The 17,988-nt window shown below is 41.1% G+C and overlaps 1 protein-coding gene across 3 annotated transcripts in view; it reads right to left on the bottom strand.

Annotated features, from left to right (window-relative positions):
- The window catches only part of RBMS3 (RNA binding motif single stranded interacting protein 3), a 448,215-nt gene that overhangs the window by 71,804 nt on the left and 358,423 nt on the right, over positions 1-17,988 (bottom strand). For 2 of the 3 annotated variants that reach the window (XM_074900571.1, XM_074900572.1), the window contains exon 8: positions 5,785-5,831. In XM_074900571.1, the coding sequence (XP_074756672.1) occupies positions 5,785-5,831 (47 nt within the window). Of the gene's footprint in view, positions 1-5,784; positions 5,832-7,976; positions 7,982-17,988 lie in introns of all 3 variants that reach the window. The other variant, XM_074900573.1, reaches the window with a different exon arrangement.

Genomic DNA, 17,988 nt, shown 5'->3' with positions numbered 1-17,988 from the left:
GACAGACTGACAGAATTTACTCTATGGGTAAAATGTATAATGTATAGAAATACATATAAACCTATGGGTAAAATGTGTAATGTATAGCAATACATATAAACCTCTTAAACTGAAGGACAGTATAAAAAGAAAACTCTTTTGAGAAAACACCACAGTTTTGTTCACTCTGTTCTCATTCCATCCATCAACCCGGCACTGATGCTGTGCTCATACTCATACCACGTATGAACTGCTTGGACAAAGACGGGTTCAGGGGAGAAACAACCTTCCATTTGGAAGTAGTGCTGACTCTTTGGAATAAACTCTCCAATAAATCCCAGGAAATACTACCAAATTTACAGAAAACGTGTGCTAAGCCAAGAACTTGACAGGCAGCTAACCATTTCAGTTTCAGCTTAGAGATGCAGTTATCTGAATAGTACATAAGCTCGTAGAATATACACTCTGGTAATGTGAAAAATACAACCCTTCCAATACCCCTGCCAATACCATTTATCTGTCACAGTTTGGAATGCTCTCAAATAAGCATCAAATAAAACATACTATCAGGACACCCAGCTATATTATGAAAATTCACGCACCGGAGTGTCAAAGAAGAGAAAGGAAGGAAATCTGATGCAGCAAATGACAATGTGAGAAAATCCAGTTCATATATTTCAATTTTAATAATAACAAATCAAGTTTAGCAATCTAAGTCACTGTGACAAACATTTTGCAATCAGGAATCCCTTACACCCAGAGACAAAGGCTTGTCATCTTGCCACAGCATCATGTGTGCACAAAGGGATCTAAAAGGAGGATGTGGCTATCTCTGCCATGTGTGAAGTACAGTGGTATGATGACGATAGGGGTGTCCTTGCTGGAGACAGACTCAAGGAGAGCTCCCCCCAGGCACAAGATGCTCAACCTGTCAGAGTGCTGGAGCCATGCACTGCCCTAGCAGTATGTGCTCACAAAGTGGGCTCAATGTGCTTTCACCCATGGGACATGGAGGCATCTCCCCAAATTCCCTTTATATACAAACAGGTTAATGTCTTCATATGTGGCATAAGTGACATGCTGGGGACCTAATAAAAAACAGCAGGCAGAAAAATGCAAGAGTGGTTTCTTCTGGTGTAAACCCTATAGCATTCCAAAAAGATCTGCAGCTGCTGACCTTGTCATATTTGATCTTAGGCTTTCTGTTTTTCTATTTCTTTAGGCTCAGGGAGAGGCGAAATGAAGTGGAAGATGCCTGTTGTAAGTAAGTCCAAGGGAATAAAGGATTCTCAGTCATCAAAATATGTAAATCAGAAAGAGGAGTGGAAAGAGATATGAATTATACTGGTTTTGACTCATTTTAGATATATTCAATTATGCCCCCAAGTTTCCTGGCATTAAAAGTGCTTAGGGATATGGCATGGTTGAGAACGGTCAGTGTTAGGTTAATGGTTGGACTAGATGATCTTCAAGGTCTTTTCCAACCTAGATGATTCTGTGAAAATGTACAGTACCTGGTATAGTATTTGAGAGCTGTAGGCTTTGTGGTAGATGACCTCTGAGCACTAAGCAGAGCTCTCCAAAAGGCTCAGCTGCATTTTCCACAAATGCAGTTTGCATCCTTATATTGGCCCATGCAGTTTTTTGCAGGTACAAGCCAGTGTCCCTCAGCAGCTCCTCAGCTGCAACTGCAATATTAGAAGCAAAAGCACAGAAAGGCAGTGGCAGGGGCAAGGCAAAATGGACATTGCCCTTGTATTAAAAATAGATCTTTTCAGCATGCCCGGATTCCATAAGCACAGGGAAAACTCATCACTAGCAGGCAAGAAGATGTTTCTGGATCATCCTGAAGAGGGTTTATAAGGGGTTGAAAAGAACATGTTTTTAACATGTTAAAAAGAACCACGTTCCCAGCACATCATCAGTCACACACAGGCAATCCTTTAAGAACAGTTTCTGTTGCTTAACAGACAAAGCACATACTCTCCTCCTACATCAACCCTCCTCCGCATTTGGGGACTGCATTATATGTAGCGTCTGGTCGCTATTTCCCTGCCAAAAAGTAGAAAAAAAAAAATCCATATGGTTCCCATCCTATGGGGGAATGTGCAAGCTTCCACACAGAATCTGCACAAGAACAAGATCCTATTTGCACTGCAATAAACACCATTGGCTCATGCTTCATGCCTGCGGGCAGTACTGAAAAAGTTAGATTCATAAATAGTATCCTGGGGCTCACATAATGTAAGAGTATTACCAAGTGTTATCAAGGCAGCAATTTTCTGTTGCAATAAGCCACACAGTCAGATGTTTGAGATGAAAAAGGCCTATCTGAATATTAAGCCCATTGGCCAGTAAATGCACGGTATAGTCCCCCAGATATCAGATATTAAACTGATACAGTACATCGCAATCTTAGTCAAATGGCCAGGAGGACTCAAGCCTCAGGAACATTTTAAATGAGCATCCTTACAGTGCAAATACAAGAGCTCTATTCTGTTCTTCGTATGAGTGCATTAAACCACTAAAACAATATTAATACCACAAATTGAAAAATCAATAGCATATTACAATGGGCACACTACTCCCCAAAATAAAACCTGAGTACCTTTGTAAATGCAATTCAGAAAAGGCTGAGTATAAAACAGAAAAGGCACAGAGAGATTGGCAGGGGAAAAGAGCTTATCTACTGAAGCGTGTGGTTACCACATCTTCAGTAACTCATACTGCAATGCTATGGTACACTACGGGCTGGATTCTCCACTCCATTATACCAGTTTTATGCTGATGTAACTCCACTGGATGCTTAAACAGAGTTACATGGGCATAAAAACAATATAATGAAATGGAGAATCAAGCTTTACAATGTAATAGACTCAGAAGAAAATTATCTATTCCTTTGTGGGGAAAAAATCTTAGCTATTTTTAGTGAAAGCCTCTCTCTCACTCTCTTTTGTTTTATTCCTGCTATAGATTTTCAAGGCAAATATGCAGTTATGCAGTAATAAAAGTGATAGTACTACACCAAGAACAATGAGAACCCACCTTTTCATCTGGACAACATACAAGAATCCAGATTCTTCCATGGGGTTTGGTTATGCCCCAAACCCAAAAACCAATATAATCTACATCTCTTAAGGAATTGTGAATTTTAAATACCAACCCATGACATCTGCAGAGACATGTCTCTTTAGGAGGCTTCCATCCTCCATATAATCCTGCATGGATTTAGCAATTTACATGCATCAAAATGCATTCATCAACCTTATAAGGGACTCTAATAGACATCAGCACGTGCAGTCAATCTTTCTTTTCAAGTTTTATCGGTAATTCATACCTCACCTGAATCTTCACCTTGGCTTGCGTATCTTTACATTTCCCATCTCCGGCCTCAGTTCACTAAGTTCCATGCTGGTGGGCACCCGAAGGACTAAACTTTGGGTTTATCAGAGCACATCAACAAGTTCTGAGCTGTTTGCAGGGTCAACACCTGCTTAACCTGACCACAGCAATGACCAGGTCTGCTACAACGAAGCGGTCTTTATTTTACAGAAACTTTGGGTAACATTGCTCCAAGCAAACCTTAACGGCTTGGTTCACCTTACTGCCAAAGCATTGTGCAGCATTTTACCCACAGGGTGGGTATGCGCACACCATCAGTACGAGGGGGCTGCAAGCAGCAACTCTGTGGTCACTTTCAGAATGTCCTCACTGTGAGGAAGACCAATGTGTTTGTCTAATGTCTCTTCGCTGATGATTAAGTTAACCTGTTTTACTTCAAAGTGCTTAAGAGCCTTTAGCAATCTTTCACCATGGCCCCACACCTGCTATGATACCCGTGTCTTGTGTCAGTGAGAGACAAAATGCATTTGCACATTTTACAAGCAAAGCATCGAGGTTCTCCTGCACTTAGCTAAAATAAAAGCCCACAAGCTAGATTTTTATTGTACTTGCAAGTAAAGAGGCTTATGAAAAATAGTAAAAATTTATAACTACAAGATATGTAGAGACTATTAAGTGAATGCCTGGGGAGCTAAAAAGAAACTGTGTAACCAAAGGGCCCTGGTGATCCTCAGGTGACAGGATTTTAAAGATGCAAGCAAAGGACAGAACAGCAGTTGTTTAACTTTTGGTGGGTAAATCAATTTTTCCACATAGTAAGAACTTCTCCTCATGATACTGCATGTAATCAAGATCTCACCATAAGAGCATTTTGAATGAGGTGGTTTTGTCCTGATGAAATTGAAAATATTATGACACTCTAGAAAGACGAGATATGTCAAAGCAGTAATTAATTGTCACTCTTAGAGAGATATCCAGTGCTGTAGTTTATTTCATGATTTACAAATAAAAGAACATTTTAAAAACTGCAGAGTTGAAATTCTCCATTGGGTACTATTTCTTTTCCTAATGATCACTGACAGCGCGTTCAAACAATTGAGTGACCAAACCACCCGAGCAGCCTGAACACCTGAGCAGCATGGGTACTCCCTGATACAAATAATGTCTGATTCTGAGTTTGCTTTCATAATTTAAAAAAAAAAATTCTTGAAGTCAAATTATATTAATCTCAAAGGATCATTCAAATTACAGTTTCCAAAACATTCATGCCACTGACATGCAGGATTTCCTTTGAAATAAAAGCCAGTTGTCCGGATGGAACAGTGGTGGATTATGAACTATAACGTGTTACCAACTGAAAAGTATGACGACAGAGGATAAAGACTTGTTTGGGCGGTCAGAACAGGGAAACAGAACCAGAGGATTTTGAAATCACAACTATGCAAAGTCCCTCTTTTTTTCTGAGTTGCTCTGGTTTGGCTGCTTCTGCCTGGGAGCATCACGACTTCTGCATAGCTACTGCTTGTAAAGGGCAATGAAGCAAAATATACTAACTATTATAATTGATTTTTTAAAAAAACCCAAGTATTGGGAATATTAGCTTTTACCTAAATGCTTTAACTAGCAGTGCCCTAACAAATAAACACATTCTCGTCTATATCAATACATTTTCCCCTTCAGCTGGCGAATGCAAATGGGAGTATGCATGGAATTTGATAATCATATCAAACATCTCTCTGATCAGAGAGTGACTGTCGAAGAGTTCAGGGCCAATCTCCCACTTGTCTTCAAATTACCGTTAACCCTTCTGAAAGGATTGCTAGATTTCAAGGCTCTGTTTTTGTAGCTCATGAAATAAGTGGAAATGTAATCATGCAGGTAAGTAACATGATGTAACCTCTGCTAAATTTGAAAAACAGTTACAATACTTTGTGTCAGCAAACCGTAGTTGAGAAATGAAGAGTGTTGCTCAGAACTGTACCTCTAAATCCCATCTGCTTACACACTAATTTAAGGTTTTCTCCCTATTTGGCATTTCTATTCAGACAATGCCATGGAAGCCAGCCAACCTGTAGAGAGAACCCCAGATGAAGTAACAGCTCTATTATCCAAAATATGCTGGAATCTTCAGTGATTATTTTAACAAAAGCAAAGTCAGTAAAGGGAAATTTTACTGGTTTCCATTTCATGACAGAGATTAAAAAAACACCCACTAGCATTTGCCAAATAGAGATGGAAACTATTAGGAAAAACAACTTCCCATTCAAATGGATATTACAAACAAGAGGGCATAAAAACAAAAGGGAAACTAAAAGAAGAACTTGACAATATAGCATTACATGCTTCAGACAAAATATGACTGAATGATTTTGCTTCTGAATAAGTTTCACCACAGAAAGAGAAAACAGAAGATGGCATTCAAAATAATTTTTAAAAAGTCATAAGAAAACATGCATTCCTTACCCATTCTGTATAGCAGCTGTTGGATCGTAAGTCAAAGCCATGCCAGCCTGCACATAGTTAGGGAAGAAAAACAGATTTTTACTATTACTGCAGAGAAAGAGAAGAGAAAAAAAACCCAAGACATTAAACATATTCTAAGCCAATATGAATATAAACTAACTGCAACTTAGATGGAAATCTAAATTCTCCAGGGAAGCTCAGATGGCCCAAAGCAGCATGGACAGATTGGCTACCTCCCATGCCTGAGAGATCCCTGAGAAACAGATCTGTTCAGCATGTTGGTTGTCATCTCTCCATAAATTTAGGGCAAATGGTGTTTGCTGCACCAGTATCAGTTAATAACTCTACTGAGGTCGATGTATTTACATCGGATTGTTCACTGTAACAAGACAGGGCCAAATCCTGATGTTGCCTGTGAGACAGGTAGATGGTAAATATTCTAAAGCCAGCTTCACCAGAGCTTCTCAGGAAGGAGTCTCATCTTTCCTATAAAGGCCACACCCTGTGTGATCCCAATCTACCATTTCCCCAGGCCATCACTCATACTTACAGTTAATTCAATACCATGAGACAAGAAACTAAAAGTGGGCTATGAAGCAGAAAGAACCAACCAAAAAAAAAAAAAAAAAAAAGATAAGTGCTTGAGCTTTTAAACAAGGCTTTTAAAATACTTCAGAGGTCTGGGCAGAAAAAGAATTTGTTAATGGGCTACACGGAGCATTTCAATTCCTGTTCACCACCAAGCAAATGATGACCTGTGTGAAAGGATTTGGCAGTGTCAAAAAAGCATCCAGTTAACAACCATCACCACCGCCACCATTAGTAGATGTATCCACAGGTACTGCAGGAAAGGCAGGGAGAAAGCAGGGCTGGACACTGACTTTCCCACTCCACTTTATGCTCCAAGACAGCAGCAGGCGCTGTGTGGGAAGGACCAACTATTTTCCCAGCATTTACTTTCAGACTTGGGACTGACAATCTTTCCTCTCACATATTGCATTTGCTTTGACTTTTTGTCTCATTATTTATTTTTTCCCTTTCCTTTGTGAAAAACTTGCCAATGTAACACACTGCCAGGGGATGGGAAGACATGTCCCTTTGTGCAGGGCTAGAAGCAGAGAGGAGAAAATCCCCATTACTCAAGGTGCTGCTCTCCCTTTGGGAGCAGCTGAAAAATGGCCATGGCAGTATCCAACCCCAAGGCACTGTGTTTCTCTCTGTCTGTCATACAGACCATAAGCTCGCTGCCTGACGGGAAGCAGAAGCATTTGCTTTAAGGATGGGTGCTTTACCAACCACACGGCAGGGTCTGCATTCCTGGTGGGAGCTTTTAATGCCCCCGGAACCATCCACTAAAGTACTTTTAAATAACAACATCTGCCCCTTTCCAGATGGCTGCTCAGACAGGTCAGGAAAGCGTTTGGGCTTGGCTGGCTCCCATGCAGGCAGGGTAAATGCTTTGGTGATGAGCAGGCAGAGAGCGAGGAGCACTCCTGGAAGAGCCAGGTTAGCCCAGCAGCTTCATGCTGGTCTAAGAGGAGATGGTCCAAGTTTCCAGAGGCCAAAAATAATTTCTGATCTGAAAGGCTAGGCTTCACACTACCTTATGTAGCCAAAAAACTCGCTCATGTCATTATTAAATTTGTATATTTTTCTCATTATTCTTTTAAGCAGATGCTAGGGCAAATGCTTCGCTTATTGAAAATGCCGTTGTTTTAATAAAATATGTATTACCTCCCAAGCAAAGGATAATTCAGGAGACTAAGGCCAAGAACACATGTCTATTTTTTTAAAATGCATTCATTTCAAGCAAAGAAAAATAAAGATGGCTATTTCTGCAAGTTTAAAATGTCAAAGAACCAAATTTAAGGTGACCCCAACCAGTGTTAATTTTGATGTAAAATAGAAGTTAGCTTAGAAAATCATAAGGGATGATCTACTTAACTTGGTTTTATATTCTTATGTCTTATAAATTCTCAGCATACGTTATTGTTTGGTAAGGTTATTGCTCTTTTTATATTGCTGAGCTGGTAAAGACAACAATATGTACAAGCTGTAGAAGGACAGAAAAATTAGTTCTAACAATTTTTTAAAAAAACTTAAAAATAAGATATTATCTATAAATCAAGGTGTTGACATTTTAACATCACATTACACATCTGCTCAAGACTAAGAAAAAAAAAAGCCCTTACAATTCCTTGGGAAAGGAGAGATCCAAGCTTTCTAAATAAGGGAGTTCCTAGTTCTAACAGTCCTTAGAGTTGCCTGGATCAGAGCTGACTATATCCCACAGCTCACATTAGTGTGACCTGGGGACAAAGTGGCAACAAGGGAGGGAGGGGTGGAAGGAGAGGGGGAAAATGAAGAATTGCTCTTATTTTAGTTTCTTTGAAATAAATAACAATGAGGGTGCAGCAAGGATAAATTGCAGCAGCTCTTTCACTGGAGCCCTAACAATGCTCACTGTCCACGTGAAGTGTGCAAACATGTTTACACTGCTTTCAGTTAATTGCCTCATGGATATTGGAGCATGTGGTTGTGCACAGACCCTCAAACCCCATCACACCTCAGACCTGCACGTGGGTGCGTGCAGATAAAGTGCACATACTCTGATCTCTATATATCAGCATCACATCCATTACATATTATCTGTACTAGGAATAAGGGACACCGTTGTGGGCCTGGTGAGTATAGAACATGAAAGGCTAGACTCACATCTCCTTATCCCCACACCATACCCATACTGTACGGTGACAGATTACCAGAATCTGTTCAAATGCTTCATCAGTGACCACTATAAATATCACTATCTCATTTGCCAGTAAATGAAAGTTTCACATTAGACAAATACAACACAGCGTGTGGCAATACGTGCATATGGTACACCACCTACAGTTTGCCCAGTAATATTGCTAATATCCCTCATTGCTGAATAGCCTTAAACAGCTGCTATTTCAAATAGCTGCTAACAGAGGACTATTTACTTCTTTCTCATCAAGTTGTGTAATGCCTCCCTACAAAATTATGCTGGCTGGAAGCCCAGGAGAGGCAATAGTTAGCTTGGACCAGTGAAAGATTTATGGTCCGAAGCATCCTCATTCATCAGGAATAAAAACTGATGAGCAATAATAACTTACTGGAAAATTCTCTGCACTTTCTTCCATAGCACACAAACAGAAATTAGCCTCAGACTTCCATGAGATAGAGGTCCAGCTTAATCTGACAAAACCAGAACTTGAATATAGCTGTCACTATGCTTAATACGGTATTAACTATACCCAGGCATTGGCTGATGCCTCTACAGCAGTCCTCTGTTGTGCTGAAGAGTATTTTCTTCCGGGGCTTTTCATCCCCTGTTTTGCTCACATTTCAGTGGAAGGACAGGGTCTTATACCTTCTTCTGATAGTGACACTTCCTGATGAAATGCCTCCTGAAGAGTGGCACTGATGATAGAATGTTGCTTTAGGAAAATATTTGTCAGATAAAACTTCTATGAAGGAACAACTGAATCGCAGGACGTTTATACCACTCAGCCAGATGAGGGACATACACTCAGCTACTGAATGAAAACCCTGCACCTCAACATTTCAACATGCAATCCCTTAAAGTAATCGAACAAAAGGATAGTTGCTATCAGTCCCACACATAATAACAAATAAAGACCAATTTCAATAACTACTTGACCGGTCTGTTCATAGTGTCATGTGACACAGAAATAAAAACAAGTTGTTTAAAATATTGATTTTTAAAAAAGACTGTTTAAACCATATTTGTTTACTTATCAATGATTTTTACCAAAGTGTCTGAACTTAAGACAAAGGGATGAAGATTTTTGTTATTTTGTTGCTGCAGTTTTATAATTATTGACATCGGTAAACAAAGAGATTCTAATAACAAGAGACCCAGTCTGCACCTTTCTTTAAATTTAAGCTCTTTCCTTTAATAAAGTGCAGGAAATATCAGAAAGCTTCTGGAAAGCAAGGGATCCCCCAGGAAGTTTGAAGGCCATTGTTCAACACTTTACTGTGAAAAATTTTCCACGGGCAAAGACAAGGTGTTCTGTTTCTGTTTTTTTCCCTCTCTTTGTTATGATTTGAACATAAATGAGCACATTTGCCTCATTGAAAAGACTCTTAGACCATCACATTTGCATTGCTTATGTAAATTGGATTTGTAAATCTCTCAGAGAAACGATTAAGTTGTGGAGTGATTATTAAAAAAATGATCACATCTTCAATATCATATGAAATAAGGTGAGTTTATTATTTCTCTTCCAAATCTTTGTGAACTCGGACAAGAACAACCTTCATCAGCCAAGTATCCGTGTTCCAGCAAACACAAATACCTATAAATGACCAGATTTTAGGTTGCATGATATTTTCTGTGTTGCTGGGAAGCATCTTTCATGAACAAATTCACCAACATATCACCACCTACTCTCAGTGTACATGTCTTTCCCACACTGTGCAAAAATTCACCATAATATTGACCTACTACAGAGATGTCTTATGCCTCTTCCTCAGAGGTGAATCTTTCACGTTTTCTCCTCGAACCTGCCCTGGTCAGTCTATGCCTAGTCCTGCACAAAGCAAGGCTGCTGTCACCACAGGATTCCTTATTGTGCAGGAGGCCACAGTCCATTGGAAAAAATTGGAGAGGCCTACAAATGAAAAAGGGGTGAAAATCACTGATGTGATGGGTTTTTCAAGCAGGAGGCTCCCTGGGATTCTCCTCGTTAAGGTGAGATTTGGAAAAATAAGGTTGTAGCCTAGGACTCAAAGGATTTCTGTGGTGAACTGATATGGGAGTTAGAACAGAAGATAAATCTCTTCCCCATCTCCTCTGACTCATCTCCTCATCTTTTCACACTGGAGGACTGCTGTCCTAAGGGAATGGGTGTGCTCTTGGCTACTACAGTGGAATCAATTGAAATTTCAACACTGAAATTCCTGTACTTGTTTTGTTACCACCACTAATATCTGCCAGGCATCACAGCACAAGGATCTCTTGTGCCCTGACAGCAGATACCCTGACTGAAACACTTTGAAGAAGGAAGAGAGAGGAGGGAGAAGAAATCAACAACCCAAATGAGATTCGTTTAAAATACTGATTTAATAAAATAAGCTCAGTTACCAGTAAAGTTAACTTGGCAGAGTTCCTTCCTTTGATTATTTAAACAGTTCTGTCAGAAACATTCCACATTATTAGAAATATTTCTGAATTTAATTCTGAATAAAAAAACACCTTTCCTTTTTAGAGAAGGAGGAATCTAGAACGTAAATGTGACACCTCTCATATGTATAGATGCATATGAAAGAAATGAAGCATTTCCTAGTGATGTGTGCTCCTCAAGTAGCTCCAAGTTCTGAGAAAAAAGTGGTTGTGGAGAGAAAAATATATAATATTGAGGTCAAACTTGGGAAGTGATTAATGAACCTCAGAAGGTCAGAGGTTGAGCTGATAAACATGAAGACAAGTTCAGATACCAAATGAATGACAGGAAACTCTTTTTGTCATACAGAACTGGACTGGAAATCTGTTGAGCCTGGAGAAGAGAAGGTTCCAAGGAGAATTTATAGCGGCCTTCCAGTTCTTAAAGGGGGGGCTACAGGAAATATGGTGATGGACTCTTTATCAGGATTGTAGTGATCAGATAAGGGGTAGTGTTTTTAAACTGAAAGAGGGTAGATTTAGATAAGGAAGAAATTCTTCCCTGTGAGGGTGGTGAGACACTGGCACAGGTTTCCCAGAGAAGCTGTGGCTGCCCCCTCCCTGGCAGTGTTCAAGGCCAGGTTGGACGGGGCTTTGAGCAACCTGGGCTAGTGGAAGGTGTCCCTGCCCATGGCAGGGGGCTGGAACTGGATGGTCTTTAAGGACCTTACGAACTCAAACTGTTCTATGATTCTATGATATGATCTACACAGCTTCTGTTCTTGAGGTCAAGTTACTTTGTTCCCACTTCAGTTTATCTGATGAGTTAAAAGATACGTGCTGAAGTTTACAAAACTTAAAAAGAAAAAAAAAAAAGAGGATAATATCCTCCTCACAGAGACATATATAATGCAATACCATTATTCTGTTTCCACAGCCAACTCATATATTTAACCTTCCCATCTTCAGGTCTATGAGCCATCTGCTTTTGGGGATCTGGCACACCTATTTTGCCATCAGTCTGATCCACTACTAAATCAGCTGTGGATTGCACTCACATCTGCAAACTAGCTATGTGTTACAGTGAGTTAGGAAGGCTTCCAGCAATAGTTTGCAGCACTACTGAAAATGACAGCCCACCAAATACCTGTTGGGGATACAGCAGAGTGCAGAAAAAGATACATCCTTTTCCCCTGTCTCCAACATCTGTTCATTCGGCTTAAGAAAACACTGTTGTACAGCAGAATTTGGAGGAAAAACCCAACTGCAATAAAATCTCCAAGGCAAATAACATGACATTTTTCACCGTAGAAGGAAATGCAAAGCGAAAATGAAAAGTAAGAAAACTAATCTCAGACAGCAGGTACAGTCCTGATTCTACTTTAACCAAACCATGGCCCTTATTATGAATAAAACCAGTCCCTTTTAAAATCCTGATTTCAGGGACAGTGACTTCATATAGACTATTATTTTTAAATATTTCTATGTGATTTATAAGTTCAAAATTCAACCACTGTATTGGGTCTGGCTGAACTGGAATCGGTTTTCCCCTATAGCAGCCCTCACGGTTCTTGGGAATAAAATGGCAAGATGGACGCCGTCATGTGCCATTGGATGTTGTCAACAAGATAGCAACTATGTCTCCACCGACCAACAAGAAGGAAACACAAGCTTTCCTAGGATTTGTGGGATTCTGGAGGATGCATATTCCAGGTTACAGTCAGCTTGTGAGCCCTCTCTATCAAGTGACCCGAAAGAAGAACAATTTTCAGTGGGGTCCTGAGCAGCAACAAGCCTTTGAGCACATCAAACAAGAGATAGCTCGAGCGGTAGCTCTTGGGCCTGTTCGGACAGGACCAGCTGTGCAAAATATACTTTACACATCAACTGGGGAGCACGGACTCACATGGAGCCTCTGGCAGAAGATACCAGGTGAAACTCGAGGTCGACCATTAGGATTTTGGAGCCGGGGATATCGAGGATCAGAAGCCCACTACACTCCGACTGAAAAGGAGATACTGGCAGCATATGAGGGGATTCGAGCTGCTTCAGAAGTTGTTGGTACAGAAGCACAGCTCCTCTTGGCACCACGGCTGCCTGTATTACATTGGATGTTCAAAGGAAACATCCCTGCCACACACCATGCAACCAGTGCTACCTGGAGTAAATGGGTCGCGTTAATCACGCAACGGGCTCGACTGGGGAAACCCAACCATCCAGGGATCCTGGAAGAGATCATGGACTGGCCAGAAGGTAGAGATTTTGGAGTGCAGCCTGAGGAGGTGGCTCGTGCCCAAGAGGCACCGCCATATAACGAGTTACCAGAAGATGAGAGGCGTTATGCTCTCTTTACTGATGGATCCTGTCGTGTGGTAGGAAGCCATCGGAAGTGGAAAGCTGCTGTGTGGAGTCCCACAAGACAAGTCGTTGAGGCCACTGAAGGAGAAGGAGAGTCAAGTCAGTTCGCAGAAGTAAAAGCGATCCAACTTGCCCTAAAGATTGCTGAACGGGAAAAGTGGCCAGTATTATATCTCTACACGGACTCCTGGATGGTGGCTAACGCCCTGTGGGGGTGGCTACAGGAGTGGAAGAAGACCAATTGGCAGCGCAGAGGTAAACCCATCTGGGCTGCTGCATTGTGGCAGGACATCGCTGCCCGAGTGGAAAACGTGGCTCTAAAGGTGCGTCATGTAGATGCTCATGTGCCCAAAAGGCGTGCCACTGAAGAACACCAAAACAATGAGCAAGCAGACAAAGCTGCCAAAATTGAAGTAGCTCGGCTGGACCTGGACTGGGAGCGTAAGGGTGAGCTGTTTGTAGCTCGATGGGCCCATGAAACATCAGGGCATCTTGGCAGAGATGCAACGTACAGATGGGCTCGTGATCGAGGGGTGGACCTGACCATGGAGGCCATCTCACAGGTCACTCACGAATGTGAAACATGTGCTGCAATCAAGCGAGCCACACGAGTAAAGTCTCCCTGGAACAGAGGGCGATGGCTGAGTTTTCAATACGGTGAGGCCTGGCAGATTGACTATATTGGACCACTGCCACGAACACGCCAAGGCAAGCGCTACATACTCACCATGGTAGAAGCAACTACGGGTTGGCTAGAAACGTACCCTGTAAATCATGCCACTGCCCGAAATACCATCTTGGGTCTTGAAAGGCAAATTTTATGGCGACATGGTACTCCTGAAAGAATCGAGTCAGACAACGGGACCCATTTTCGAAATAATCTTATAAACTCCTGGGCAAAGAAACACGGCATTGAGTGGGTGTATCACATCCCTTATTACCCACAAGCGTCTGGAAAGATTGAAAGATATAACGGACTGTTGAAGACTATGTTGAAAGCATTGGACAATGGGGGATGGAAGCATTGGGATATAAATTTAGCAGAAGCCACTTGGCTAATTAATACCAGAGGATCTGTTAACCGTCCTGGACCTGCCCAAACAAACCCCCTTCATACTGTGGGAGGAGATAAGGTCCCTGTAGTACACACAGGGAGGTGGCTGGGGAAGGCAGTGTGGATTGCTCCTCCCTTGGGAAAAGGCAAGCCCACTCGTGGGATTGTCTTTGCTCAGGGACCTGGATGTACTTGGTGGGTAATGCGGGAGGATGGGACTACTCAGTGTGTGCCTCAAGAACATTTAACCTTGGGGGGAAAGTAATCTGTGGGATGAGTTGTATGTTGCAGGAAGTGATGGAGGAAGTAGGAACGATGAAGAGTGAACCAGACACGTGCAATGACGACCCAAACCTAGCCGGTGCTGGAGTCCAACGGTCAAGCATACTTCTGTCCTGAGCATCTATCTTGACAGATGGAAGCCAAGACACTGAACATCTGAAGAAGTGAAGAAAGCTTATGGAATAGATAAATGAATATTATGTGGGACCTGGGCATAACGTAAATGGTATGGAATAAGGGGTGGAGACTGTATTGGGTCTGGCTGAACTGGAATCGGTTTTCCCCTATAGCAGCCCTCACGGTGCTGTGGTTTATGCTGGGAGCTGCAGGGTGTTGATAGCACCCTGGTGTTGTGGCTGCTGCTGAGCAGTGCTTACACAGCACCAAGGCTCTTTCTGATATTTCCCCCAGTGGGACGGGGTGGGCAAGATCTTGGGAGGGGACACAGCCAGGACAGCTGACCCAAACCGACCAAAGGGATATTCCATACCATATGACGTCTGCTCAGTATAAAGCTGGGAGAAAGGAGGAAGGGGGTGGGGTCACCCTTGGTCCTCCGAGGCAACTACTACGCGTATTGGAGCCCTGCTTCCAGAGAAGGCCCGACATCGCCTCTTCATGGGAAGTAGAGAATAAATCTGTTTGCTTTTGCTTCCGCGCGCGGACTTTTGCTTTGCTTTGCTTATATTAAAACTGCTTTTGTTTCACCCACAAGGGTTAGTTTATCTTCTTTCCCCTCTTTACCCTGTTGAGAAAACAAAGGGAAGGGGGGGGGGAAGTGATAGAGCGACTTGGTGGATACCTGGCATTTAGCCAGAGTCAAACCATCACAACCACTTAAACTGGACTTTGGTATTTGTGCCACTTAAACACCTCTTCAAAAGGCTGCCCACAATGACATTGTCTTGTGTCACGAAGAATTTTTAACTGATCGTTCTGTATCTTTTCACTTATTTGCTAGTTACCTTTCACCCTTCTACTTTCTCCCGGTGTGTAGGCTTCTCTTCAGGTTTAATTCCTCTCTTTGTTAAACTAAGCTTCCGCTGAAAATAAGCATGCAAAATACTAACCAATGTCTAACTTAACACGCACACTAAATATATAGTATATGTTTTTGTGTGTGGCTTGCATATAAGGGTACTACTGCATATCTGGACAGGCCTGGGAATTGTTTCCCACAAAAAAGAAGATAATTATTTGTCTAGGCATAAACTACATCAGCCCTAGACACCGAGGATTATGAAACACAAGTAGGTAGTACCTATGTCCTTGGAAGCTTAAAAAGAAATCTATGTCTGAGTTATAAATGGGCCTGGCACAGATCTACTAATAATTTCTAAATGCCTGCTGCTAGTAAAGAAAGGACAACTGGCACCAGGGTCAACTGTTTCAGCCCTTCATTGACTTTACAAAAAAATTGGGAAGTCTCTCAAATTACCTACTGTATGTTTTTCTCTCTAAATTACTGTTTGCATTAGACAAAATTCTAATGAGTAGCAGATAAAAAGAGAAACTGTTAACAAAAGCAACATTCCTAAACTACTAGGTCATCTTATTTTTTTAAGAAAGAATTAAAAACATGTTTAATTCTTTAGACATTTCATCAACTGATCTTGAAAGAAAACAAAGGAGAAAGGAGGAAAGGAGAAAGGGAGGGAGTGGAGGAAATGGAGGTTAACCTCTTGGTTATTTAGAAACAAAAATGTAACCCGGATTACAGAAGCAAGAACGTAATCAACAGAAGAGTTATTGGAGGAAATTATTAAATAACATTATGGACATCAGACCAAATTCGGTGACAAGGGGGTCACATTCAATGGTGCATGTCGCTGTTGTGATATATGCACCAATACTGTAATGGTGATAATTCTCTTGCAAGAAAAACAATGCAAATATTTAAACAGCCAAAATTTCATAGAAACTTGCAAATGAAGTTTCAAAGGTTTCAAAATACCGTAACTGTAAGAAAAAACTTAATCCCTTTGGGCTGACCGGGTATAGAAAGGCTACCATTTCTAGAACTGTTATTTCTAGAAGAATGTAAATAATAATAAATTTTGGGCTGATGTAAAGCATTTAATTTGTTTTCAAGACTTCTCCCCTTCTACCAGATAAATTTCAAATAATCCCTCTCTTAAATACACATATTAGTTTCAGTAAATCTGCAATAAAAGATTATGTTGTAAAATTTAAGTTGCAGTTTTTAATCCAATCTGATCTCAATTTGTAACTACTCTTGATTCCTCAGATGCATTTTCAGCTAATGAACATTCTTCTGGAGATATGTCACCCATCTCTAGACTTGTCAATTGCAATTTAGAGGTAAATTAAATCAAATATTTTACAGATTGAATTTGAACATGATTACCCTCTATCACCATCTCAACATGATCTTGTCAGGGAAAGTTTCAAAACAGGGTCCTGAATTATAGCAGTGTGACTCAAGGAAAACTAGCCTCACAAAAAATATCTGAACTTTGTGCAGAAATTGTGTCAGTTATTAGGTCAGAATTTCACTGCAAATATTTCCAACGTTTGCAGGTTTCACTGCATATTTATTGCACCTATATGTTAGATGCCTAATTTGACAGCCTTTTACAAAGCCATCAGTAATCTAAACTCTTCCTTCCTTAGTCTAGAACTGGTCAGCCATCACAAATCCTCAGCCAAATGCCTCAGTAAATCTGCTGAGTACTTCCTGAGGCTTCAAACAAGAGTGGAAGGGTAAGGACTAGAAAGTGCTATTTAAGGTCAGGCATTCTTCCCTGGTTACAACTCACCAAGTACCAACACCCCACCCCCACCCCCTCACCCCGAAAAGCCCTAGAGAAAGTCAGCGTATTCCTAAAGACTTGACTTTAAAAGGTCAACTAAAATATTTCTATATGTTTATGAAGTAATCTACAAAAATGTATGGTAGGAATAAGATTTTCTATGACATTTTGTAGTATGGTCTGAAAACTTTACCAAAAAAAGTAATCCTCTCTTAAAATTCCCCAGAAGCTCTCCATAAAAGAGAACAAAACCTCTGAGAACAGCACGGCCAGAGAGGTAACGCTGCAGCAAACGTCCTCCCCCCCGATGAATCTCCTGCCATTTCCCCCCTACAGCAGAGTATTGGGCACAACTGTCTGTCTCTGATTTGCATACTCTAATTTGAGGCCAGTGTAGAACTGCTAGTGTCATCTCTCTGGGATCGACAGCAATCCTCACACATGCTCAGTCTTAATGCTAGTTAAACCTCAGTTTTAGAAATGCCCTTCACGCAAGTACTCAAGAATGCAAAAGGCTTATCTGAACAATATCCAAAATACATCTTGGTCTAGATACCACAGGACTTGGCCAGGTTAGACATACT

The sequence above is a fragment of the Athene noctua genome, chromosome 2 (assembly GCF_965140245.1).
Source record: "Athene noctua chromosome 2, bAthNoc1.hap1.1, whole genome shotgun sequence".
Taxonomy (NCBI): domain Eukaryota; kingdom Metazoa; phylum Chordata; class Aves; order Strigiformes; family Strigidae; genus Athene; species Athene noctua.
The sequence above is the reverse complement of the archived record's forward strand: the minus strand, read 5'-3'. Positions and strand labels throughout refer to the sequence as shown.